Source organism: Bos taurus, chromosome 13 (genome assembly GCF_002263795.3).
Source record: "Bos taurus isolate L1 Dominette 01449 registration number 42190680 breed Hereford chromosome 13, ARS-UCD2.0, whole genome shotgun sequence".
NCBI lineage: Eukaryota > Metazoa > Chordata > Mammalia > Artiodactyla > Bovidae > Bos > Bos taurus.
The window spans coordinates 9,711,969-9,738,051 of record NC_037340.1 but is presented as its reverse complement, the minus strand read 5'-3'; the positions used below and the strand labels follow the sequence as shown (position 1 = coordinate 9,738,051).

The 26,083-nt window shown below is 43.9% G+C and overlaps 1 protein-coding gene across 3 annotated transcripts in view; it reads right to left on the bottom strand.

The window, feature by feature from the left end:
- The window catches only part of MACROD2 (mono-ADP ribosylhydrolase 2), a 2,330,645-nt gene that overhangs the window by 145,186 nt on the left and 2,159,376 nt on the right, over window positions 1-26,083 (bottom strand). For 2 of the 3 annotated variants that reach the window (XR_009496772.1, XM_025000233.2), the window contains exons 12-13: window positions 8,718-8,828; window positions 3,310-3,378 (exon numbers count right to left, since the gene is read on the bottom strand). Coding sequence is in view for 2 of the 3 variants with exons in the window: in XM_025000233.2 (XP_024856001.1) it covers window positions 3,310-3,378; window positions 8,718-8,828 (180 nt within the window). In the remaining variant the exon portion in view is untranslated. 3 annotated transcript variants of the gene reach the window in all.

Below are 26,083 nucleotides of genomic sequence, written 5' to 3'. Positions count from 1 at the left end.
TTATTTTTAGTCCTTGCACTCTAAGACATTGAGGTTCCTGTGGGAGCCAAAATTATAACAAATATAAAGCCAGCCAACCAATAAGCCAAGCTAAAAATAACTGACGAGGCTCAAAATTTCTGAGAATTATATTGGAAAGGATACTAAAAAAAAAGGCCAGTCCATAATATTGGTAATTCCAAGACCTAAGAAGAAGATGCTGGGTTAGAAGCAAAGCCTAGAAACAAAGACAAGAGCAGGGGCTCCTTGAGAACCTATGGTCAGCAAAATGCTCGGCACTTAAACTGGAGAGTGTAATAAGCATTTTTATAAGCAGTGTTATAGCTGCAGAGATCATAAATAGCCCAGAAATCACCAAGGAGATATATTTCTGCATGTAACATGACGGTGAGTATTTGAAATGAATTCTCAACACATATGAATGCCTTTTAACCTCATCACGACCTCAATCTTGGAGGATCTCAATGGCAAATTCATTTCTTTTTTTTCATTCTAAGCCATGTCTCTATCAATCAAGCTAAACTATGTAATATTTCCAACACTTGCAGTTCTATAAGCAATAGACGCTTAGTCTAAGCATTGGAATGATAATCAGTTAAAATAGTGGTCTTCCATAAATACCTGCTATTTCAGAAAAAAGGTAAAAATCATAACCTGTATATTCTAATTTTAATGGAAACTGGATCACATGTAAATGTGCACTTCAAAATTCTTTTCCTTAGATATAGGGGTTAATGGATATTAACAATTTCAGTAAAAGAATCCCCCAAACTTCACATTCGGTCTTATTAGGAACTGGCATTTGTGATACATTTCAGAACTCACTGGAGTTACCACCATTAAAAGTTTCGTGTAAAAAAAGAAACATGTAAAAGTGTTCTGAGAAACTGATCCTGGCATGAGCAATTAATGGTGTGAGATCCTAAAAGCATGAAGAAACATCACGGTGTGTTTCTGTAAAGGTGTGACATCTCCAAACCAAACAACTCCACAGGAAGTATCTCAGTTTGAAGCACTTAAATTAGACTATTTCTCTTGTTTCCTAAAACTCTCCTATTCTACTTCAAGACATTAAAAATTTTTTTTATCACAGGCTGAATGATTGGGAGGGCTTTTCAGGTGGCTCGGTAGTAAAGAATCTGCTTGCCAATGTGGGAGATGTAGGAGACACAGGGAGATACAGAGGATGGGGCTCGATTCCCAGTTGGGGAACTAAGACCCCACATGCCGCAGAGCGACTAAGCCAGAGAAGCCCCACACACACAACAGATAGAAGAAGCCCACGTGGTGTAAAGAAAGCCGAGCACAAAAAACCCAAAAAACAAACATAAAACAACAAGCAAAAAACACATATTTGAATAGTATAAAGGGAGATGCCAAGGGAGTCATTAAAAAAAGAGAAAAGACAAGGAACAAGAAAAAAGACCAGCAAAAGCAACAGAACAGTGGGTGCTGTCTTGGTCCACAGGATCCCCCTTCGGGAAGGAAGAGCTTCCTCTTCTAGTCATAGGCGGCCCTCATCCCTTCTCAAGCTTCTAGGATCATCTGAACAGAAGAGAGAGGCTTCATCCAAGACCACAGCCCCTTCCCCTGGCAGCCAGTGACAGGTGACTCCTCAGTGGGAGCTTTTAAGAGCCAGACTCCCACACCCCAGCTGGACGTCTCAGAACCGTCACGCCATCTTCAGCCTGGCTGCGGCTTCGGTTGAGAACGCCTTGCAGTTCAATTTCTTTATCCAGTTTTGCATGCTTTCCTTTCATGAGTGTTGATTCCAAGAGCCCTCCCTAATAAAGGTTAGCTCCCTAGTCTCCTGGGGAACCCACTCTGCGTAGGCACCAGGGGAACAGTTTGCACAATGGGCATGTATTGCTGTATTCTGGGAGGTAATTCTCCATTCTATGGAGGAGAAAACTGAACCACAGAGAAGTTAACTGCCTGTGATGACATGTTAATTCCTTGCTAAGTACTAGAGTTCCTCATGAAAGGCTACATACGTTTCTAGTGCCAGAGACAGGATCTAGGCCTCAAGCATCTGGCCCCAGAGCTCACAGTCTTAGCAACTACCCTTCCTACACAGGATGTCTCACTAATAAAAACCGTTTACAGGCAACAAGAGATGAAATGAATCATGTAAACAGTTGGGTGTTATTTTTAAGACAACTTTGATTTTCTAAACATTGATTCCAGGACTGCCTGCCAAGTTGCTTCAGTCGTGTCTGACTCTGTGTGACCCCATGGACTGCAGCCTACCAGGCTTCTCCGTCCATGGGATTCTCCAGGCAAGAACACTGGAGTGGGTTGCCATTTCCTTCTGCAATGCATGAAAGTGGAAAGTGAAAGTGAAGTCACTCAGTCGTGTCTAACTCTTAGCAACCCCATGGACTGCAGCCTACCAGGCTCCTCCGTCCATGGGATTTTCCGGGCAACAGTACTGGAGTGGGGTGCCATTGCCTTCTCCGATTCCAGGACTAACTAATATCAATCTTACACGCAGATACATTTTCTTATCACTCCAAACTGAAGAAACGCATTCAGCATATTAATTTAAAAGTTCCAAGGAGGTCATATGGTTTAGCAGACGCCCGTTTGTACAACAATCTCATCTACCATTCAGAGAGCTTTTAGTAGTTGTCAATTACAGATTTAAAATAGTACTTTTTGTGTGTGGGGACAATTAATCACAGGGGGGAGAAATGACAATTTCATTTTCCTTTAGGTAGTACTGTGTTATCTGTTTAAAAACTGTGTTATCTGCACATGAATGTCCCTGCAATTTCTCCCTCAAATTTTCTCTTAGAACCTACATAAATTTTTCTTTTCCTTTTTTCTTCTTTTAAAGATACTTGGGTCAGCAACATTTTCTCATGGTAACTGTCCATAAAATGAGAAATGATGCTCTTGTCAAAGATTTATTTTCAAGGATGCCTTTCAAACATTTCTTTTTTATTCTGTCTAGATAATGGTGTTCTCTGGTAGGTGATTCTCAAATGAACCCATTCCTGACAAGTAGCTGTAAACAGCTTCCTTCTGTTGTTTCGAATAAACATCTTCTTTAAACATAATTTTTCCAATCATCCTGTTGTTTCATGAACAGTTACTGTTAGAGGAACAAATGGATATACAAATTCTGAAAAGGGTAGATATGGAATAAAATAGAGCAGGTTGGATATTTGTGTTGGAAATAGTCATGCTTAAAGAGGATTGGATGGATTTGCTCACTATTTCATTTTCCCCAAACAAACAAAATCCAGATGGTTTTCTAAGAGTTTGCACAGATTTTTAGATGAGTATGAGTAAGTGGTCTCATACCTTCATCTTTACAGACTTCAACTGCTTCCTCTGAAGAAGGGCTTGGCGCCGAAGCAGTGCTGGTGCCATCTGTAAGGCAGAAAGAGACACTGTCTCAGAGTCCGTACTGTGAGGTTAGTGCTGCCCTACCCACCTTAACCTCCCACTCCACCGAAGGACATAGGAGCCCGTTTCATGCTCTCAGACACTGAATGCTCTTTGGAGGGGCTGGGGTCTGTGACCCTCCTCTATGACTAATGGAACAAGAACCCTTAGTTAAGACTGAGCCCACTGACCACAATGCAGTAAGATTAGATCTCAATTACAGGAGAAAAACTATTAAAAATTCCAACATATGGAGGATGAACAACACCCTGCTGAATAACCAACAAATCACAGAAGAAATCAAAAAAGAAATCAAAATTTGCATAGAAACGAATGAAAATGAAAACACAACAACCCAAAACCTGTGGGACACAGTAAAAGCAGTCCTAAGGGGAAAGTTCATAGCAATACAGGCACACCTCAAGAAACAAGAAAAAAGTCAAATAAATAACCTAACTCTACACCTAAAGCAACTAGAAAAGGAAGAAATGAAGAACCCCAGGGTTAGTAGAAGGAAAGAAATCTTAAAAATTAGAGCAGAAATAAATGCAAAAGAAACAAAAGAGACCATAGCAAAAATCAACAAAGCCAAAAAAAAAAAAAGACTGAGCCCAGTGAACTAAAGTGTGTTTCGGTGAAGAAGACTGGGACTGTTAGGCTTTGGTCTTTTGTTTCTTCCCTTGCCTCTAGAACAATGGTAGGCTAGTTTTCTTAGTAAAGGGTTGCAAGTTTCTACAAAGTGCTTTTCTGTGCGTGTGTTTAAAGTCTGGGTTTCCTTAGCACCGCGCCTCATCCCTTTACACCATGCTGTCAGGCTGCAGGGGGCGCGTCTGACGGGTGTGGGTGCAGAGGCCCGGGAGAAGGCGAGCGTTTGTCACAAAGCACCAAAAGCTGCTTGGTGATTTCATGTCAGTCGAGCACAGGGTGGGGACTAAGGAACCTGGAGGTCCCTGTCCTGCGCCGCCCCCTCCCCCCCAAGCACAGCAGCAATGAACCTCATCAGAGCTGGTCTTTCTATTTAGGACTTCAGCACTCCATGGACTCACTCCACTTGGCCTGCAGAATAGTAACTAACTTACTAACACTAAAATAGTAAATTTAAGATGCGAAGGATTACCAGAATCATTTGGAATGGTTACTACTTGACAAATGGAAAAGGAATGTATACATTTTTTCACGCAGTAACGAGGTTATACAACTAAAGATAACTCAAAAACGCATGACAACACACACACACACACATGCACGCTCAGGACATTTATATTCACCTACAGCTGGGCAAACATGTGTTAGTTGCTCAGTCATGTCTGACTCTTTGCAACCCTGTGGACTGTAGCCCAACAGGCTGCTCTGCTCATGGGATTCTCCAAGTTAGAATACTGGAGTGGGTTGCCATTTCCTCCTCCAGGGGATCTTTCCAACCCAGGGATTGAACTCGTGTCTCTTATGTCTTCTGCATTGGCAGGCGGGTTCTTTACCACTAACGCCACATACGAAGTCCTCTGGAGTGGGTAGCCATTCCCTTCTCCAGGGGATCTTCCCAACCTCGGGATCCAACTCAGGTCTTCTGCATTGCAGTTAGATTCTTTACTGTTTGAGCCACCAGGGAAACTCACAGCTGAGCAAAAGAATCTAACAAAAATCTACTTTATAATAACGTGTTGAATATCTCAAAAGAAGATTGATTTTTCCACACAAAGTAAAAAAGTGGCTACCTTGGTAATGCCTTTAAAACTTTACAGATACACTTATTAAACTGAATCTTTGACATAGTATTAATATTATTCTGTGAGTAATTAACAAATATGTATACTTTCAACAAAATAAAGGCTAACCAGATATTTTTTTCAGCATATCCTTTGTCTGTAATGTACATGACTATCACTTTCAGGTCACATTTCTACCAGAACAGAGAATAAAAATTTTTAGTAGGGAGATAATGGGAGATGAATCACTTTCTTTGGTTAGGTGACAAACTCCTATGAAAAACAAAAGAACAGACTAACATAATCAACTCTCCTTCAGTGTCACATCATCCCAGTTCTCTGCTTCCCTTCAAGGCAACCGGAGATAGCAGACTTCCTCCTCTCATAGTCTTCCTGTAACGCACTCCAATTGGCTTCCATCCTCCTTGGAGTATTCTCTTCTTAAAGGTGTCAGTGACCTCACTGCCAAATCCAAGGGTCATTTTTTCCTTTCTTACCTTCCTTGACTTCTCAGTAGCATCTCAGAGTCTACTCCGTTCTTTCTGAAATACTGTCCTGCTGCAGCGGTTCCTTTTCTCTTGTTGCCACATATCTAGATGCCATGGTGTCTATCCCAGGCCCGACTCTTCTCCTTATTTACATGTTCTCTCCAGTGAATCTCGCCGAGTCATGTGGCTGTAAGTAGCAATTTTATACCAGCGACACCCACGCCTGTATTTCTGGCCCACGTCTCTCCCTAGACATCCAGACTCATGTATCTAACTGGCTTCTTGACATCCCATGTGGCTGAGAGTCCTCCTGGATTTACCATGGCCAAATCTGAACTATCCACTCTATTAACAAAAACTGGGCCCTGTGGCCAGTCTTTCATACACTAGTCAGTGGCACCATCATCCACATAGTTACTGATGCTAAAAGCCTAGGATGTAGCCTGGGTCCCCATGCCCTGTATCTAAGCCATCAGTACCTCCTGCCACCTCTGCCTCTGGGATGAAAACACAGCAGTCAGTCCATTTTGTCTGCATTTCCAGGAACCGCCCATCACTACTTTCCTGCTACCATCTTTCAACTGGTCTCACTCTGGCTCTTTTGACTCATTTTCATTCACAGGCAAGAGTGAGCTAGTTAAAACTGACTATGCTCCCTCACTACCAAAAGCCTTCCATTGGCTTCCCCTTGTAGTTCTAACAGAATCAGTTCTTACTGATTACATCAGATATAACCTGGTCCTAGGGTGTTTTCCCAAATCCCACCCCTGTTCTCTCTCATCCATCAGGCTCCAGTCACTCTGAACGTCCTTCTCTGATATGTTAAAATTTGCCTGAACATCTGCATTCTCTGGTCCCTCCATCTGGAACGTTCTCTGGCCATTTTATCCCTGAGATTTTGACTTTAATTACTGTTGTCAGGGAGTCCTCCCTGAGTCCAGCCAATGGAAAGCTGTCTTCTCAGGATTCCTTCTGCATTACCTCATTTCTCCACGAGGCACTTATCACTACCATGCTTTTCTTATTATTTCCTTTTGGATCACTGCCACCCGAGTATAAATTTCAATAAAGAAAAGATACTGTCTTTATAGTTCACTGCCCTATTTCAGGGCCCAGAGCAGTGCCTGGGCCACAGTGAGCGCTGGATAGGTATTTGTTGAGTGGCTGTTTGAGGAATAGGATCTACCACTTTGATTTGATCATGACAGCAGTCAGAACCGCTGGATGATGCTGGCTGAAGACTGTGCTTTTTGCATGATATGGAAGAGGCGTGCAGAGCTGTGCAGTTAGAACTGAAGCCGGAATTTCTAATGAATGAAAGGAAGATATTTTTATTTTGGAAGAATAACAGCAGGTCAAAAGCATTTTAGTGACCACCATTGCACCTCTGACTTCTCTGCACCAGGACTAGGGAGGTAGAGCAGTTACAGCCATGTATGCGGACAGTGGCCAGGATCTGAGACGAATTCTGCCACTGGGCTCTGAACCAGCGGGAAGGCCTGCTTAGAAGAATAAGAAGAGGTGTGTTTGGGAATCTTATCTACACTGAGAGGCAGCCACATTTGCTGGTGATGTCCATCTGAGAGGTAGAAAAGAAGGCTTATGTTCTACGACTCTTTGCTAACATGCAAGATGGTCCCAAATCCATAAAGAAACTGCCTGTTCTCAACTGATTAAGGGAAAAAGAGATGCATAAATAAAATGCAGGCAGATGTGCGTGCATGTATACATGTGTGTGCCTGTGTGTGTGTATACACACGTGTGTATGTGTGTATGTATATGAATGGGGTGGGAGAAATTTATGTTGATAAAGACAGTTCGGGACAGAGAGCAACTGGGGTCGCAAAGAATCAGACATGACTGAGCACACAAACAAACACATACGAATACACAACACGCAATGAGTGAATAAAACCTGTAAAGCCACAACATTCAGAGGATGGCCTCAGCTGTCAGCAGCTGGTTGACTAATACTCATCAGCCCCAAACAGTGAAAAAAGTGACAGCTTTTCACAGAAGCCTCATCTTCCACGGAACATAACGATGTGGTGACCGGGCGCTGGGGGCAACAGTGGTGCGGATAACAACATTTTTCTATATCAGAAATCCATTCCACCTCAAGGACTGCATTTAAGCAAGGGGCGCCGGCTGAGCAAGCAGCAGGTACACAAGGTCCCTGCCGCCCTGCTTCAGTGCCTCCTCTGACTGGCCGTCTTGGATTCCATCTTCCAGTTTAACAATAAAGGCTTTCGGTTCTCCAGCAAAAGTTCCAAGTTTAACGGAGGAACTTCTCAGTGACAAACCTATCACAGCGCCTGGTTTATTCCCAAGAGCCCAGTGTATGGCTCAGAGTGTGGCTGGCACATGAGCAGAGCTCCCCATTTTAAAGATGCCCCACTTGTTGGGCTCATTAGAACCAGAAGAATGACTTGGAAAAGTAGAAGGAGGAAGTTTTTATTCGGGTGGTTATGTTGACAACTGCATAACATGTGTGTGAATCGTTCTTTCAAAGGCGTGTGTGCCTGAGTATAAAAATTGGGGGGAAGAAAAGAAAAACCTAAGGTGATGACCATCTTTTCTTGAGTTTTAAAAATGTTCAATTTACAATCTACAGCAGAAGATCTCTAAGCATTTCATTGGCACATCTGTTCTTTGGATCTCACGGAGCTCTGGGTGTGGGGTAGTCAAGGCCGCATCACAGCATCATCCACAACACACAGAAAAATGAACAGAAGCACAGCTCTTCAAAACTGAATGCAAACCAGTGTGGGCCCCTCCACGTGTGGTGGAAGGAAAGCCTCTGATGCCTGTCCTTTGAATGTTTTTCATTTCGTTTTTCCCCTCAGACTGAATCTGCTGATTCTGACCTGCCCTAGTCAGCCCAGCTCTGACGTGGTCCTTCCAGCCTCTGCCGGTCCCATGCAGAACATCACTGAGCAAGCTGCTATCACACAGGAGCAAAGAGGAGCTCGTGACTGACGCCCGAGAGGGCACTCCTCTGACTAAAGACCCTGCCGCTCGTCGTTAACAGGGCTGGTGACTGCCTGAGGGAGACCACAATGGACACTGAGGTTAACCCGATGAAACGGCATGAACACTGAAAACAGCACTAAGTCGAGCTATTGTTCACCTCTGGGGACGAGGCCGAGGAGACGCTTCAAAAGAAATCTGAGCCCACCTGCTTCTTGGCTCTGCTCTTCTGTTTCTTCTGCACTCGGCTTTTCCTCTGGACCGTTCTCATCTTTTACGAAAACCACAGAGGGGGAAAAGAAAATATACATCAAGTCAATTTATGAAATCTCTCTTTATGGCTAATATGCAGCGGTGAAATTAATTGTAACCAATGTAGCATGACTCGCCATAAAGCGAGGCAGAGAGATGAATCAGAGGTGTGAAACAGAAAAATTACCTACATAAATAGGTGCATTTATCCTCGGCCCTTCTCGCATGATTTGCTTGGCGGAAAGCTGAACTGCGGTAAACAAAATTCACTCAGCAGTTCTAGTCACATCTCTCCTCTCATACAGCACTTCCCAAAGTGCCAAACAGATTTTCATTTCAATTTGCTTTTCTCCCTTGACTCAAGCAATATGCACCGTGTAAGGAGCATTGGCTGATTATGTTCCTACGCACTTTATTTTCCTGTTTGATTTATGTTGCAAAAAACCTACCTATTTTTACTTAATTTTTTTTACAGGTTTTACTTAAAATTTTTACTGGGGTATAGCTGCTTTACAATGTTGTGCTTCTGCTGTACAACAAAGTGAATCAGTCATACATATATGAATATCCCCTCCCTCTTGGAACTCCCTTCTGCACCCCCCATCCCACACCATTAATTTCTTAGACATTTACTTACATTTTACACATGACAGTCTAACATTTCTATGCTACAAAATATTCTGTCTTGAACAGATTATGCTGGTCAAGTTTATGCTGGAATACATAACTCCTTGAAAAATAAATAACTGGGCAGGTATAATGGTGGCTATATATTGGAAACTAGCTAAAAATTTCCCTTTGGCTTAAAATGTATATAATATATCTCTGTGGATTTATGTGTAGAAAAAAGCAAACTTTTCAAAGGCAAATAAAGGCATCATTTTAGAACTCATTGCTGGGAGGGTTTCCAAATATGTTTAACAATTTTTTTAAATGATGAATTTCTATAAAGACAAAGGAATAAAATATAAGACACACAGTTAAAGTACAGAAAGCAGAGAAGCAGAAGTTTTCTGCACACACGGGTTAAAGATGGCCAAAGCTCCCTGTTGCTCAAGAGGTGGAATCTACTTCTTTACTCCTTAAATTCAGACTCGTTCTATGACTTGTTTAGACCAGTGAAATGTGTATATGATTCTCTGGGCCCCTCAAGCCAAAGCCTAAGAGAACTGGCAGCTTTCCCCTTCTGCCTCTGGGAAGCCAGTCACCTTGCTTAAAGACACTCAGGTGAGCCCCCAGAGGGGAGAGGGGGACAGGGAGAGAGCGGCACAGAGGGGCCAGACATGTGGATGAAGCCATCTCCCACCTCCCTACCTGGCCCTGCTGCCAGCTGAACACATCCAATTGATGACCTCAGCCAAGATCACAGGGAACAGAAGGCTCACCCTACTGAGTCCTTTAAAAATTCCTGACCCCCAGCCAGGCTTAGACCACTTAACGAGTTGTACTTGAGTGCTTTGACCCACCATCTGTTACAACTACCAACACTTAATCCAGAGGCAAGAGGATGGGCATCCTTCCAGAGGAGGATACAACTCGTGGAGCTGAAATAAGAGCCTCGGCGGCACTGAGGGAACCTTTCACCAAGCAGCTCTGCAAAAGAACCTATTGAGGAGGGTGGAAAATGCAAAAACATCTGGAATTGACCTGAATGGAAGAAAAAGTTTAAAACAGAGTGACAAAAGCAAATAAATAAATAAATAAGAGCAACACTGACAAGGGGAAGAGATGCAGTCTATGGATAAACGTATAAGTATGGGGACTTCCCCAGTGGTCCAGTGGTTAGGAATGGACCACTTCTTTGCAATGCAGGGGTCATGGGTTCGATCCCTGGTCAGGGAACTAAGATCCAACATGCCACAGAGCAGCTAAGCCCGCTTGCCTCAACTATTGAGCCTGCGCTCCAGAGCCCATGCGCCATAACTAGAGTCCATGGGCCGCAAGGAAAGATCCCATGTGATGCAATGAGACTCCTGCACGCTGCAACTAAGACCCACACAGCTAAATAAATAAAGTGTGTGTATAATTCCCTTGCTTGCTCCTTGGAAGAACAGCTATGACAAACCTGCTGCTTTGCTGCTGCTAAGTCGCTTCAGTCGTGTCCGACTCTGTGCGACCCCATAGACGGCAGCCCACCAGGGTCCTCCGTCCCTGGGATTCTCCAGGCAAGAACACTGGAGTGGGTTGCCATTTCCTTCTCCAATATGACAAACCTAGACAGCGTATTAAAAAGCAGAGACATTACTTTGCTGACAAAGGTCCATATAGTCAAAGCTATGGTTTTTCCACTAGTCAAGTATGGATGCTGAACACTGAAGAATTGATGCTTTTCAACTGTGGTATTGGAGAAGACTCTTGAGAGTCCCTTGCACTGCAAGGAGATCAAACCAGTCAATCCTAAAAGAAGTCAATCCTGAATATTCACTGGAAGGGCTGATGCTGAAGCTGAAGCGCCAATACTTTGGCCACCTGATGTGAAGAGCCAACTCATGAGAAAAGACCCTGATGCTGGGAAAGACTGAAGGCAGGAGCAGAAGGGGATGACAGAGGATGAGCTGATTGGATGGTGTCACTGACTCAATGGATGTGAGTTTGAGCAAATTCAGGGAGACTGTGAAGGACAGGGAAGTCTGGCGTGCTGCAGTCCACGGGGTCGCAAAGAGTTGGACATGACTTAGCGACTGAACCACAACAAATTCCCTCTGCCCAGCACTGTGCCATTTGTCACAGGGTTATAATGTAACCTCGGTAGGGGTGGCTCTGCAGTTCCCCAAACCCAAGGTTCTCCGTGGCATATTTACAAGGACATTTCTGATGTCTCTCTGTTTTGGTTCTCCAGGGAGGTGCTGCAGGAAAGCAACAGTAATCCTTGATGTTCCTGCTCCTGTTCACAAGGTCCAGTTGGTACAGGAGCACGTGTCAAAACCATAGGTCAGTGTCCCATGGGTCAGTGTCTTGCCTTCCTCCCACCACATGGACTCAGACTCAAGCAGGAAAAATCTACCAGCTTTCCTGTCTCTCCTGACAGCCAGACATTTTAACACAGATTTTACAACAGGCTTGAAGTCTTCAGTGACCGACTGTTTTTAAAATTAATCTGGTCACCGCATCTCTCATGGAGTGGGGGTAAAAAGCTTTCTTGTGGAGAGAGAAAGAGAGAAGGGAAAGAGAAACAACATTTAAGTCACAGGAAGGTTCCAGCGGTCCTAAACACATGAAAAGGAAACTCAGAGCCCCCACGACCAACTTTATAACCGTAAGAAACAGTCTGGCTCTTTATCTCACCTACAGCTACTGGGTTTTTACCCTGAATCCCCGGGTCCGCGGTGGTCCCACTCCCTAATGAAATTGCCCAAGTGGCGTGTTCTGTTTTCCTCTTGGAGAACAGAGTCTTGGCTGTGGGGTGCTCTGGGTTGCAGGACTTTTGCCCTTTGGAAGCAAATTCAAGAAACACTTGGTATGTTTATCACGGAGTAAACGCCTTCTAGAGGAATGCTACATTTGGCATTTGAATACCTTGCCCTCAAAAGAAAGGGATTAGGTATATTGCTTTCATCAGTTTCCAAAGACAGTGCATCCTCAGAGCCAGCAGGGGGAGCCGGTGTAGAAGTCTTGCTTTCCAAGCCCAACTGATATATTCTCTGGCAATTAGACTAGCATTCATTTCACTTTCAGAAGGACAGTTTGCCTGGCTTCTAACATCCCATCCATTTAAAATGCCTCCAATGGGTGAGTTCTGAGTGAAACAGTGGGCTTCCTCTGGTAGGAAAGAAAAAAATCCCATTACACTGTTACCCATAAGTATTGGATAAGGACAGGCTTTCCTTTTGGTGGGCTTGTCTGTCTAGCTATCTTCACAGGAAGCATATAAACAATAAAAAAAGTGCAGTAGACTGGGGAATGTAAACTCGAGGTTATTAGAAGGGATTTAAAAGGCTCACAATAAATGTGAAGAAATACAGGGAAGTGACAGGCTATTTTCTGAGCCTAAAAGATGTCATGTGGAAGCTAAATCCTCCTAGTTAATATAGCTCTGCTGTTGCTGCTGCTGCTGCTAAGTCGCTTCAGTCGTCCGACTCTGTGCCACCCCAGAGACGGCAGCCCACCAGGCTCCCCCGTCCCTGGGATTCTCCAGGCAAGAACACTGGAGTGGGTTGCCATTTCCTTCTCCAATGTGTGAAAGTGAAAAGTGAAAGTGCAGTCGCTCAGTTGTGTCCGACTCTAGCGACCCCATGGACCGCAGACCACCAGGCTCCTCCGTCCATGGGATTTTCCAGGCAAAAGTACTGGAGTGGGGTGCCATTGCCTTAGGATTCCATATTTATTTCCAATAATAAATTTCTACCTCATTCATGTTGAGTGTCACATAAGACTACTTCCCCACGCCTAAAAGCATGGTGACCTGTGCAAATTCTGATGGCTGAATTATTTCTGCTTCTCCAGTATGAAAACTCTGCCCTCTATTCTTTCAACCCATATGCATGGAGCACATACTATATGCAAGGGATGTTTCAGGAATTTTATAGAAATAAAAATAAGAGACTCCTGCTGTAAAGCTGGAACCGAGCAGAATCCTACAGGGCTCTCCCACTTTCTCAAGTACAGAACCAAGAAGTTCATGATCAGGACAACAGCACTGCAGACTCAGCATCTGATGCATATTCTTGAGTTGCTTTACAGTTACCATAACTGCCACCAGAGGGGAAAAAAATCTAACTGTGTGATGCTAGACTGCAGCCATGACAGGAGCTTCTCCCTCCGTCTCACGCAGCACGGAGTCACGGGCAGCATGATTCCAAGGACTGACCTCAAGAGAACGAGATGGACATGATTGCCCGTAACAGTCTCTATCTTTGTTGGCATCAATATAATTGTAGTCTATCCTGCCCATATACGAGAGCAGGCAACTAAAACTGTCAGGAAAGAGATGCTGACGTCTTCCACTCGAGAACACTATGTTGACATGAAGAAGTTCCAGAAGACAGACCTTCCCCTCTAATCCCACAGAAATAGGATGATGTTCTGACAAGTGGGGACTTGCCAGCAGCTCTTAGAAGCAAACTGCCCTCAGCAGAAAGCCCCTTTTCTTGTCCCTGTAGCAAAGCTATACTGTAACTAAGTTTTAAATGAGGCACCCCCACCTCTACTCATTTCTGGCCCAAGCACGCCGTTCAAACCTTTTAATCACACAACACCTTGCCTGACTTGTAGATCAAAGAAGAATAAGCAATTAACAGATGACCAGATCTCTTCCCTAGCTTCCCTTTCAGTAATCTTATGAGCAAACTGTGTGACCAAGCTGTGTGAACAAGATAGTGTCTAGGGGAAGATCACAGAAGTCAACAGCCTGAACGCAGTGGGGGACAGTGACGAGTCTGACCCCCTGTCTCAGTGATTAACTGAGTTTACTATCCTCCTTTCCTTTAAACCTTTCATGGCTGAGTGGAACCTTTGGAGGTGTGTTTTGGGGGATGCTGAGTCCACCATCTCCCCAGATTGTTGACTTCTGATTAAAGGCCCATTTCCTTCCTACCATTTGTGAGTATTAATTCTGTAAGTGGCAAGCAGTAGGGTCTCCCATTGACAACAAAGTGAATTTGTGTAAATATGCAGTTCATGTTTAATTCTATATGGATGAGCTTTTTAAGGGCAAAATTTCAATGTCGTGGCTACAAACTGCTATCCTGATATTTGCAGTTCCTTTTGTGCAATGTGCATAAGGATGGGAAGGGAAAGAGGAGGTAAGTCAGAACAAATACACTCTTGCTGCTGGGGAAGCAACCTGACGTGTGCTGCCTGCCGGCACACTGCTGTCTTTCCCAAGGTTTCTGGACATGGGCAGGGCACAGGCAATTCAAACTCAGTGGTTTGCAGACTGGACTACTGGCTTCAGTTCTTGAGTTCCTTGGTAATGGATTGTATGTCTCAGTGTCCTTCCACTCCTGTTGGACTTGATCCAGGGATACGGCTAATGAAATGTCAGCAGCCGTGATAGGAGCAAAGAGCTTGAGTGTGTTGTACAACTGGACTTAGTGCTTGCGCTTCTACCACTGGCCATGACGAGATGATGCCTCTCTAGCCACTGGTTTAGAGAGGATGAGAGATACGAGGAGCAGGCTTGACCCACATCACAGTCTGGAGGCAAGACCAGAAAACTCACAGCTTGATATCCAACGGCCCAATGGAGCCTAGCCTACATCAGCAGACCCACGGTCAACCTGTAAACCTCTGAGCACGAGAACAAATCTTTTTGTTGTAAGGCTCTGAACTTTGGGGTGATTTGTTATATTGTTTTATTGTGATAATAGTGATTAATACAAATGGTATCTTAATTTTTCTCAGGTCAGGAAGTCTTAGTTTTTTTTTTTAACTCAGTACTTTTTCATGTATAAAGAATTAGTCTTAAATTGTGTATTTTGCCACACAGCTGTATTCTTACACATCCCAAAATTCTCTAGAAGACAGACACTCAAAAAATAAATTCAGCTTATATAAGGAATGCTCTTGACAAGTATGCTCTGCCATGAATGTTTATGCTTTACTTAATAGAGCTACGTGGTAGCAGTATGCTGCTGCTACTGCTAAGTCACTTCAGTTGTGTCCGACTCTGTGAGACCCCATAGACGGCAGCCCACCAGGCTGCCCCATCCCTGGGATTCTCCAGGCAAGAACACTGGAGTGGGTTGCCATTTCCTTCTCCAATGCATGGAAGTGAAAAGTGAAAGTGAAGTCTCTCAGTCGTGTCCGACTCTAGCGACCCCATGGAATGCAGCCCACCAGGCTCCTCCATCCATGGGATTTTCCAGGCAAGAGTACTGGAGTGGGGTGCCATTGACACCTAGCTAATACTGGCTGACATGTATGGAATATTGGCTATGTTCCACTCAGTGTCTCAATGCTCTGCATAGATTATCAAATTGAATTCTCATAACAACCCAACGAGGTGATATTATTATTATCCACATTTCGTGGGTGGGGACACTGAGGCACAGAGATGCTAGATACTCTCCCCGAGATCCCACAGTGATTTCAGCCGGGATTCAGCCCAGTCCGCTGGTACCAGAGTGCCCCACTGCCTTCCTGGAATCACAACTAGTATTTGCTTGCAGGAAGCCTAGGAAAATGATACTTAACATAATAGCTGAGAATTAAACTGTAATCTCATGCAAGTTAACACAGAACACTAAGAACATTGAGAAACCAGCTTTTCCAACACTGAAGCCAGATGGGTGCAAAGGTACAACTCTAAATTTGTTCTTTAATAGTAAAGATATTTTGAAACAATTTCAAACATTGGAGAGTTACAGGAATAGTACTAGAAACTTTCTTTTTTGCCTTGATCCATTTTAGAGTAAGTTGGGGACATAATCACCCCCTTATCACCTTTGCCAGCCCTGAGTACCCTGGTCTGTATTTTCTACAAAGACCTTCTCCATGACCACAATGCAATTAAGCAGTGATGACATTCCTCACGTGGAAGTCTTTGAAAATTTTCTAAGAATACTTTTCACGGCAATCTACCATCACAAACTGCCTTTCGTTGTCCTGTTTCTTTAGTCTCCTTCAATATGAGGCCAAGACACTCTCCTGACCTCAACTACACCCCGGCTGGTTGGAGGCCGGGGGTGGGAGAGGTTGGTTCCCTACCTCACCACCCGTGCGTCAGTGTGAATGCCTAACCTTGCTCAACTCTGCATAAAGGTTTTTAGGATGAAAGAAAGAAAAGAACAAAAGGAGAGAGGTAGAAAGTTTCGTTTCAAACCTTTAAACATTTGTTCTGGAGGTAGTGTCAACCAATTGATCTACATATATGAATCTCAGGAAATTAAGTTCCTGAGTTGGCTGCCTCCCCACTGTAACAAAAAGCCTCATGTGTGTCTTCCAGGGCAGATCAAAGAGCGGTATATGGTCAGGCAGTCACCATCTGACACGAATGGGAGCTGCTGCCTCTCGGGGACGGGCACTTCCGCACCTCTGACCTGTTACCGCGAAGCCCTCCACAGTCCTCCTGGGCTAGACTTTTATCTACATTTTTTACAGATAAAGATTTCAAGGTTGTGGGAGGTCAAATAAGTGCCCCCAAAGCCCCACAATTAGTGGCAGAGCTGAGACTTAAAAGTCAGGGCCAGACTGTGCCAAAACCTGAGATCTTTCTTGTCTTGCAGATTCCTGTGACCTCTTTTGAGTTTTGACAGCTAAACTGTAAATCCTGAGAAAGATGTCCATACTGTTCCTGAGGTGTCCTCAGCATCTTGCACGGCGCCCACAGTCCAGCAGGGTTCCATTAACACCTGCCAAGTGGTCAAGAAGGAAACTTCGTTCTCCCCTAAACAATAATTATTTTGTTGTCGTTCAAACCTTATTTCAGTTCTTGATGGAGAAAAGATACGGTGTCTATTTGAGCCTCTAGTTGAACCTCACTGAATTCTGGGCTAGCTTTAAAATGTCATGTCTCTTTGATCACAAATAATGGTTCCTAAAAATCAAATGTGGTGCTATGTAGGGAACACCAGTGGTTAGAATTCATCTGTTTTCACTATCACCTTGGTCCAGTCTCTATGCCCACTTCTCCTAGATTGGGGCGACAGCCCTTATTCTTACCCCAGAAGGTCTGTTTTGAAATGTTTAAGTCTGATCATACCATTTCCATGCAAAGGCAGCAAGGCCCCATGTGATGGGGACCGCTGTTTTCCTGCTCTGACTTGTTCCTAGTCTCTTCCCCTCTCACTCACTCCAGCCACACTGGCCTCTGCGTGCTGTTTCTCCAGCATGAGACTGTCTTCTCCCCAGGTCTCTGTACTGCCTGTCCCATCCCCCTCTGCCTCGATTCCTTTTCCTTCAGGTGTTTTAAGTCTTTGCTCAAACGTCCCCTTTACAAACTGTGCTGAACATGCCACTTAAAATTGCAACATCTCCCCACCTCCACACACTCCGTCCTTATCCTGATCTGCTTTTTATTTTTGCCTCTTTTGATCATTGATCACCTTCAAATATTTAATTTAGGTAGGTGTTAATGTCCGTGGTTTATGCATATCCATCCTTAAGGGAATATAAGCTCCATTAAGGCAGGAATCGTGGCTTACTTGCCTGTTGTCTCCTAAGAAACTAGACTGAGCATATGATGTTCAACAAATATTTGTGAATTAATGAAACATGCTCATCCTTTACCTGGACTTGCACAGCTACTTTACATGTCAATCAGGGAAAAAAAGGAAAATTATTTTCTATTTCACAACCGCCAGGTTAGTTGGGCTCCTACATCATGTGGGGCACAATTTTTCAAGAAAGATGGCCCAGCTACAGAGCCCAGGCTCCAGTTACAGTATATCTGTCACCATTTTGTCTTCTTACTGGAACAGGACTGCTGCTGAAGCTGAAGCTCCAATACTCTGGCCACCTGATGTGGAGAGCTGATTCATTGGAAAAGACCCTGATGCTGGGAAAGATTGAAGGCAGGAGGAGAAGGAGAGCAGAGGGTGAGATGGCTAGATAGCACCCCCAACTCAATGAACATGAGTTTCTGCAAACTCTGAGAGATAGTGAAGGATCCTGGTGTGCTGTAGTCCATGGGACTGCAAAGAGTCAGACACAACTTAGTGCCTGAACAACAACAACTGGAGAAGTTGCCTTAGAGAAGGAATCCCTTCTCCAGGCCAGTGGAGGTTGTGCCTGGAACTTGTTACAATGCAGTTATCCAGATGCATGACTTGGAACCTCCTGGCAATGGAGTGGTGCTCACAGAGCCCACCTGGGGAGATGGTGAGCAGTGTTCTCCTGGCTGCCAGAAGCACTTCTACTCAGACTCAAATAGTATTACAGCTGCATTCACAGACGGCGTGCAAGACCCATGGCTGGTCTTCAAATACAGGACTGAGAAGACCATTATCTTGGTCTAGCAATGGCACCCCACTCCAGTACTCTTGCCTGGAAAATCCCATGGACGGAGGAGCCTGGTGGGCTGTAGTCCATGGGGCCGCTAAGAGTCGGACACGACTGAGCGACTTCACTTTCACTTTTCACTTCCATGCATTGGAGAAGGAAATGGCAACCCACTCCAGTGTTCTTGCCTGGAGAATCCCAGGGATGGGGCAGCCTGGTGGGCTGCCGTCTATGGGGTCACACAGAGTCGGACATGACTGAGGTGACTTAGCAGCAGCAGCTCTTTCTAGAAATGTCCCCAAACTGCCTATTTGTGGATATAGGGAGAAGAGAAAATAATTAAACCTGTTATTCTTAAAGCATATGTGTCTATTAAGAGAGACTTAAATACGATGCAATTTCAAGGAAAAGAAACTCATGAGACTGTAGCATGCAACTGTCCCTAACATATATTGTGTGAGTTGCTAAGTAGAAGGTCAAGTGTATAAGAAGAAACTCAACAAATACCTGCTGTAGAATTGAACTTTATAGTTCAATTAAGGTATGACGCTGGCATACCAAAACTTGCCCTGGCACATCTTGATATAAAAATAGCACAAGGCAATGCAGCCAGACAACTATTTTCAATACCACACATGCCCTCTTAATAGATGACATATGCTTCTCCCATATGGCATATTAGTACAAATACTTATACTCTGATATGGTTAGTTTTTAATCCGAGGATTTCCAAGTACTTTACAAACACTGTTCATTAACACAGTTTTCCCTGGGGAAGTTGCAACGCCTCACAGAGATACAAAACACAATCAATAACCATTAAGGAATGACAATAATAAGAAACATATTAATGTGGCATTTTTTAAAGAATAGGAAACAAAGGGGAATTAAGCAACTTTCCAAAAGTCTTCCAGTTGAATCCATGGAGCAGCTAGGGATAGACATCAATTTATGCTGGTGTTTATGGTTATAAATTACACTGGTTTTCAGGTTGTGAAACATAAGCTGGTGCCCACATCATAAGTGGGAAAATTATGGCCAAAACAAAGCTTAGCGCAATGATGGGATTCTTTCGCTCTAACAGACAAAACAACAATTGCACTTTTTCATTAACTTTAAGCCCTCAGGTTAAATTCCCTTCTAAAAGTTACATTTCTCACTGTTGTCATTTATGTTTCTGAATTGAGATAACTGGTGTGCCTACACATTTTGTTTAAAACAGTCACACATTGTGCTCTGTGCAGATGTTACCTTCAGAACTGGCAAGACAAAACACTGGCTGGCTTTTTTGTGGGATATTAGAAAAGTATATAAAGATGTTCTTTGAATAGAAGAATCATCCCATGAATAAATTCAAAAGCTGTTAGGTATCTCTGTCATGAATTAATGATTGTTGAGTACTTACAAAGTTCAAGATGGTGGAGAGGGAATAAATTAGGTTATCTGGAAGACAAAAGACTTTCCCTTTGGGAGGTGACAAAAGAAAGGTGGACGGAGTGTCTTCCTGAGAGGTACCTGTCTACACAAGGTAAAACAGAAGCTTGAGACAATCCAGAGAGAAACACAGAATTTTATCTCATACTGCGGCAAACCTAGATAGCATATTAAAAAGCAGAGACATCACTTTGCTGACAAAGGTCTGTACAGTGAAAATTATGGTTTTTCCAGTAGTCATGTATGGATTTGAAAGTTGGACCATAAAGAAGGCTGAGAGCCAAAGAATTGATCCTTTTGAAGGTGGTGTTGGAGAAGGCTCTAGAGACTGCAAGGAGATCAAATCAGTCCATCCTAAAGGAAATCAATCCTGAAAATTCATTGGGAGGAGTGATGCTGAAGCTGAAGCTCCAATACTTTGGCCACTGGATGCGAAGAACTGACTCACTGGAAAAGACCCTGATGCTGGGAAAGATGGAAGGCAAAAGGAGAAGGGGGCAGCAGAGGATGGGATGGTTATATAGCATCATTGACTCAAAGGATATGAATTTGAGCAAACCCTGGGAGACGGTAGAGGACAGAGGAGCCTGGCATGCTGTAGTCCATGTGTCACAAAGAGTTGGAAACAACTTAGTGACTGAACAAAAATTAATGTTGCCCATTTCTCTTACGTCTTTTTTAAAAACATTGCTTCTCAAAATTAAAAAAAAAACACCTCAAAATTAAGGAATTAAAAATTGAATATACATCGTGACTAGCATTCTACTTCTCTTGGATGGTTCTGCTCTCAAGATAATTAGTGAGCATGGAGTCCTGGAACAGAGAGTTCAGTGGAGCAGACAGATACTGAGGCTGAAGCTGTCAAATCCCCACTGTGTCCCTTGGCACCCACCCCTGATCTCCATGCACTCACATGGCTGTGGTTTCTCCTTGTGAACACCCGGGGCACTGTGCTGCAGGGTTTTCTCCTAGTTCAAAATGATGCTTGTCCTGTGCAGCCAATTTGGAAGCAGCCCTCAACCAATGATGGACAGCTGCTTTCATGCCCCTACGCTGGGACCACCTTGAGATTCCCACATGGTCTCCCAGAGACCCAGCCCTGCATTTGTCTCCTTCCCTCCCTGTCTCACACCAATACTCTCCTTCCTGTCTCCCTGGAATCACTCCTTAAATCAACTGCTGGCCCTTGAATCCTTGTCTTAGGGTGGGCTTCTAGGGAATCTGAGCTAAGACAGATCAGATCAGTCGCTCAGTCGTGTCCGACTCTTTGCAACTCCATGAATTGCAGCACGCCAGGCCTCCCTGTCCATCACCAACTCCTGGAGTTCACTGAGACTCATGTCCATGGAGTCAGTGATGCCATCCAGCCATCTCATTCTCTGTCATCCACTTCTTCTCTTGCCCCCAATCCCTCCCAGAATCAGAGTCTTTTCCAATGAGTCAAGTCTTCGCATGAGGTGGCCAAAGTACTGGAGTTTCAGCTTCAGCATCATTCCTTCCAAAGAAATCCCAGGGCTGATCTCCTTCAGAATGGACTGGTTGGATCTCCTTGCAGTCCAAGGGACTCTCAAGAGTCTTCTCCAACACCACAGTTCAAAAGCATCAATTCTTCAGTGCTCAGCCTTCTTCCTGACAGAATGTGGTCCACTGGAGAAGAGAATGGCAAACCACTTCAGTATTCTTGCCTTGAGAACCCCATGAAAAGTATGAAAAGGCAAAATGATAGGATACTGAAAGAGAAACTCCCCAGGTCAGTAGGTACCCAATATGCTACTGGAGATCAATGGAGAAATAACTCCAGAAAGAATGAAGGGATGGAACCAAAGCAAAAACAATACCCAGTTGTGGATGTGACTGGTGACAGAAGCAAAGTCTGATGCTATAAAGAGCAATATTGCATAGGAACCTGGAATGTCAGGTCCATGAATCAAGGCAAATTGGAAGTGGTCAAACAGAAGATGGCAAGAGTGAATGTCGCATTCTAGGAATCAGCAAACTGAAATGGACTGGAATGAGTGAATTTAAGTCAGATGACCATTATATCTACTACTGCGGGCAGGAATCCCTCAGAAGAAATGGAGTGGCCATCATGGTCAACAAAAGAGTCCGAAATGCAGTACTTGGATGCAATCTCAAAAACGACAGAATGATCTCTGTTCATTTCCAAGGCAAACCATTCAATATCACAGTAATCCAAGTCTGTGCCCCAACCAGTAATGCTGAAGAAGCTGAAGTTGAACGGTTCTATGAAGACCTACAAGACCTTTTAGAACTAACACCCAAAAAAGATGTCCTTTTCATTATAGGGGACTGGAATGCAAAAGTAGGAAGTCAAGAAACACCTGGAGTAACAGGCAAATTTGGCCTTGGAATACGGAATGAAGCAGGGCAAAGACTAATAGAGTTTTGCCAAGAAAATGCACTGGTCATAGCAAACACCATCTTCCAACAACACAAGAGAAGACCCTACACATGGACATAACCAGATGGTCAACACCAATATCAGATTGATTATATTCTTTGTAGCCAAAGATGGAGAAGCTCTATACAGTCAGCAAAAACAAGACCAGGAGCTGACTGTGGATCAGACCATGAACTCCTTATTGCCAAATTCAGACTTAAATTGAAGAAAGTAGGGAAAACCACTAGACCATTCAGGTATGACCTAAATCAAATCCCTTATGATTATACAGTGGAAGTGAGAAATAGATTTAAGGGCCTAGATCTGATAGATAGAGTGCCTGATGAACTATGGAACGAGGTTCATAACATTGTACAGGAGACAGGGATCAAGACCATCCCCACGGAAAAGAAATGCAAAAAAGCAAAATGGCTGTCTGGGGAGGCCTTACAAATAGCTGTGAAAAGAAGAGAAGCACAAAGCAAAGGAGAAAAGGAAAGATATAAACATCTGAATGCAGAGTTCCAAAGAATAGCAAGAAGAGATAAGAAAGCCTTCTTCAGTGATCAGTGCAAAGAAATAGAGGAAAACAACAGAATGGGAAAGACTAGGGATCTCTTCAAGAAAATCAGAGATACCAAAGGAACATTTCATGCAAAGATGGGCTCAATAAAGGACAGAAATGGTATGGACCTAACAGAAGCAGAAGATATTAAGAAGAGATGGCAAGAATACACAGAAGAACTGTACAAAAAAGATCTTCACGACCCAGATAACCATGATGGTGTGATCACTGACCTAGAGCCAGACATCCTGGAATGTGAAGTCAAGTGGGCCTTAGAAAGCATCAGTATGAATAAAGCTAATGGAGGTGATGGAATTCCAGTTGAGCTATTCCAAATCTTGAAAGATGATCTAAGACATGTTTAAGCCAAATAATTACATACTGTCCTCAATCATAAATGCTAATAGAGGCAAGTTTTCAGGTTGCCAAGAGGGCTTCTAAGATGGTCATCAGAGGGGGCTTTCCTGTGGAAAGGGCATCTGAGCTGACAAGGCATTTATTAAGTGAAATTAATAAGGCAAAGAGAGAGAGAGAGAGATGAGCGTTCCAGGTGAAGAGCATGTCCACAGAACTTTATGTGAAGAAGACCCTGGAGTCCTTGAAGACTCAGGGGCAGCCAATGGGGCTAAAGTACAGCTGGTGAGGGTCATGAAAAGTGATAGTGTTAGTTGCTCAGTTGTGTCTGATTTTCTGCAACCCCAAGGACTGTAGCCCACTAGTCTCCTCTATCCATGGAATTGTGCAGGCAAGAACACTGAAGTGGGTAACCATTCCAGGGATCGAACCTGGGTCTCCCACGGAGCAGGCAGATTCTTTACCATCTGAACCACCAGGGAGGGCCAGGAGCTGGGCCTAAATGAGAGATATCTAGGCAAGTAGAGTAGGATGAATTAATGGGGAGATGGGATGTTCCAAGGTGAGGCAGAAGACTAGAGGTGAGAGAGAAGGTGAGTGTTTTGGAGTCACTGCAGGAGCCCTCTCAGCAAGGGGAGTGGAGCACGGAGAGAAGGCAGACGAAGGACCAGTGGTCGGATCACAAAGGGCTCTGGCCCCTCTGCTAAGGAGGCAAAGGCTTCCACAGAGCGGGGTAGGGAGCCACGGAAGGGTTCTCCTTCACATGGCTGCTTTGTGAAGCATGGATTGATGAGGGCAGCAGGAACAGATAAGTGACTCATATGGAACTGATTAAAATACTGCAGACTAGAGATGATGGATGGAGAAGGCAATGGCACCCCACTCCAGTACTCTTGCCTGGAAAATCCCAGGGATGGAGGAGCCTGGTGGGCTGCCGTCTATGGGGTCGCACAGAGTCGGACACGACTGAAGCGACTTAGCAGCAGCAGCAATGATGGAAGTCTGAGATGGGGAGGTGGCAGGTAAGGAGAGAGAAAACAGGACGTCTCGAGGAGACACTCAAGCGTCGGGTCAGCTGGCTGTGGAGAGCAGTTGAAGGTGTGAAGGATGAAGAGCAGATGCAGCCTCTACTGTAAGAGCTCGAAATCACCCCATTTAACACTCGCAACAACTTCCTGACACAGATATGTAAAATATTCTGTTTTGTAGGTGAAGAAATGATGTTTGGTAGGGAGCAGAAACAGAACATGAGCCTTGGTCATCTGTTTCTAAGTGAAACCAGTTCATCACGATGCTCTAATGCTACCTGGACTCCCATCCAAGCATTTGGCCTGGAAACACTGGAGGTTGGGGAGCTATTGTTGAGCCTGGGAAACAAAGGGGAACGTTGGTATAAGATGCCCATGAGACGTGCCGTAGAGACGTTTCAGTAGAAAGGAAGGGAAGCTAAGCAGATGGAGAGGGAAAACAGCCCACTAGAAAGCCTTCTAAAAGAATATCAAGAAAATTTTTATAAGACTTAAAAAAAAATTAAGGTGGACACTTTAAAATACAGTTACGCTACTTGCTGAAAATCCTGGTTAGGTTTCTATTTATCTCTTTTGTGATATCGTCTGGGCTGTATGTTTTGACCAGTGGTTTGAAATTGTTGCTTCCAATATCTATTCTCTTCATGTCACAAATAGGAATATATCGAACTGTGAGCCCTCCTGACCAGCCTGAACAAAAGGAGAACACCAGTCTTCTTTATCCCTATTCTGCATACTTTCTGTGATTTCCAGACCTATTGTGATTTCTCTTTTTCCTACGTGTGTCCAAAATCCTCATGTTTTCTTTCCCATCAAGCTGTGCTTTAAGAAGGCATCAGCTGTCATTTTCAATTCAGTGTAAATCACTTTTATTTAGTAATTAACCCATCACCTCTCCCAAGTCTACTGATAACACTCTTAATTACCTAGTCTTTCTAACTATAACACTAGTACTATAATTACTACACTGAGAATCAAGCTCTCCTGGTCCTGAATTTCAATATACCTCCAAATTACTATTAGACATATCCAAAAAGAGTTACTGGGGTCTTACTTCACTTTGAATAAATAAAATTTTCTACATATATACTTTTTTTATGTGCTCTTCCCAACGGTATCTCTATTTCCCCTGTGCCAGAGCAATATCTGTTGGCAACGGATCACTTCCTTGAGATGATAATCACATTCCTAATAGCCACCTCCCAGTTAGTCAAGAGACTTAAGGAATAGGCAGAAATTGTCTACGGTGGCTGATGTTATTTTAGACGACAAGTCAATGTAAATATCAGATGCCACATCAAAAGACAAATAGGAACATTTGTTTCCACTCTCCTGGTGGCCAAGTAGGCCACAGACAATTAAGCACTGCCAGTATGTACGATGCCACAGACCTAAAGCGACACATGAATCTCTAGCTGTACAGTATTCTGGCATGCACTTTGTTCTTTCTGCCAAATTGGTCAATTTGCAGAAGTCTGCTCTTATCTGAAGCCCTTTTGGACAACTCTAAAGGAATTCCAGCTGTCTCCTCTCCACAGAAACACGTTTGGTAAAAATATATATCAGACAGCCTGGGATCAATGAGAGGAGAAGCCTCTGTGAGTGACCGTGTG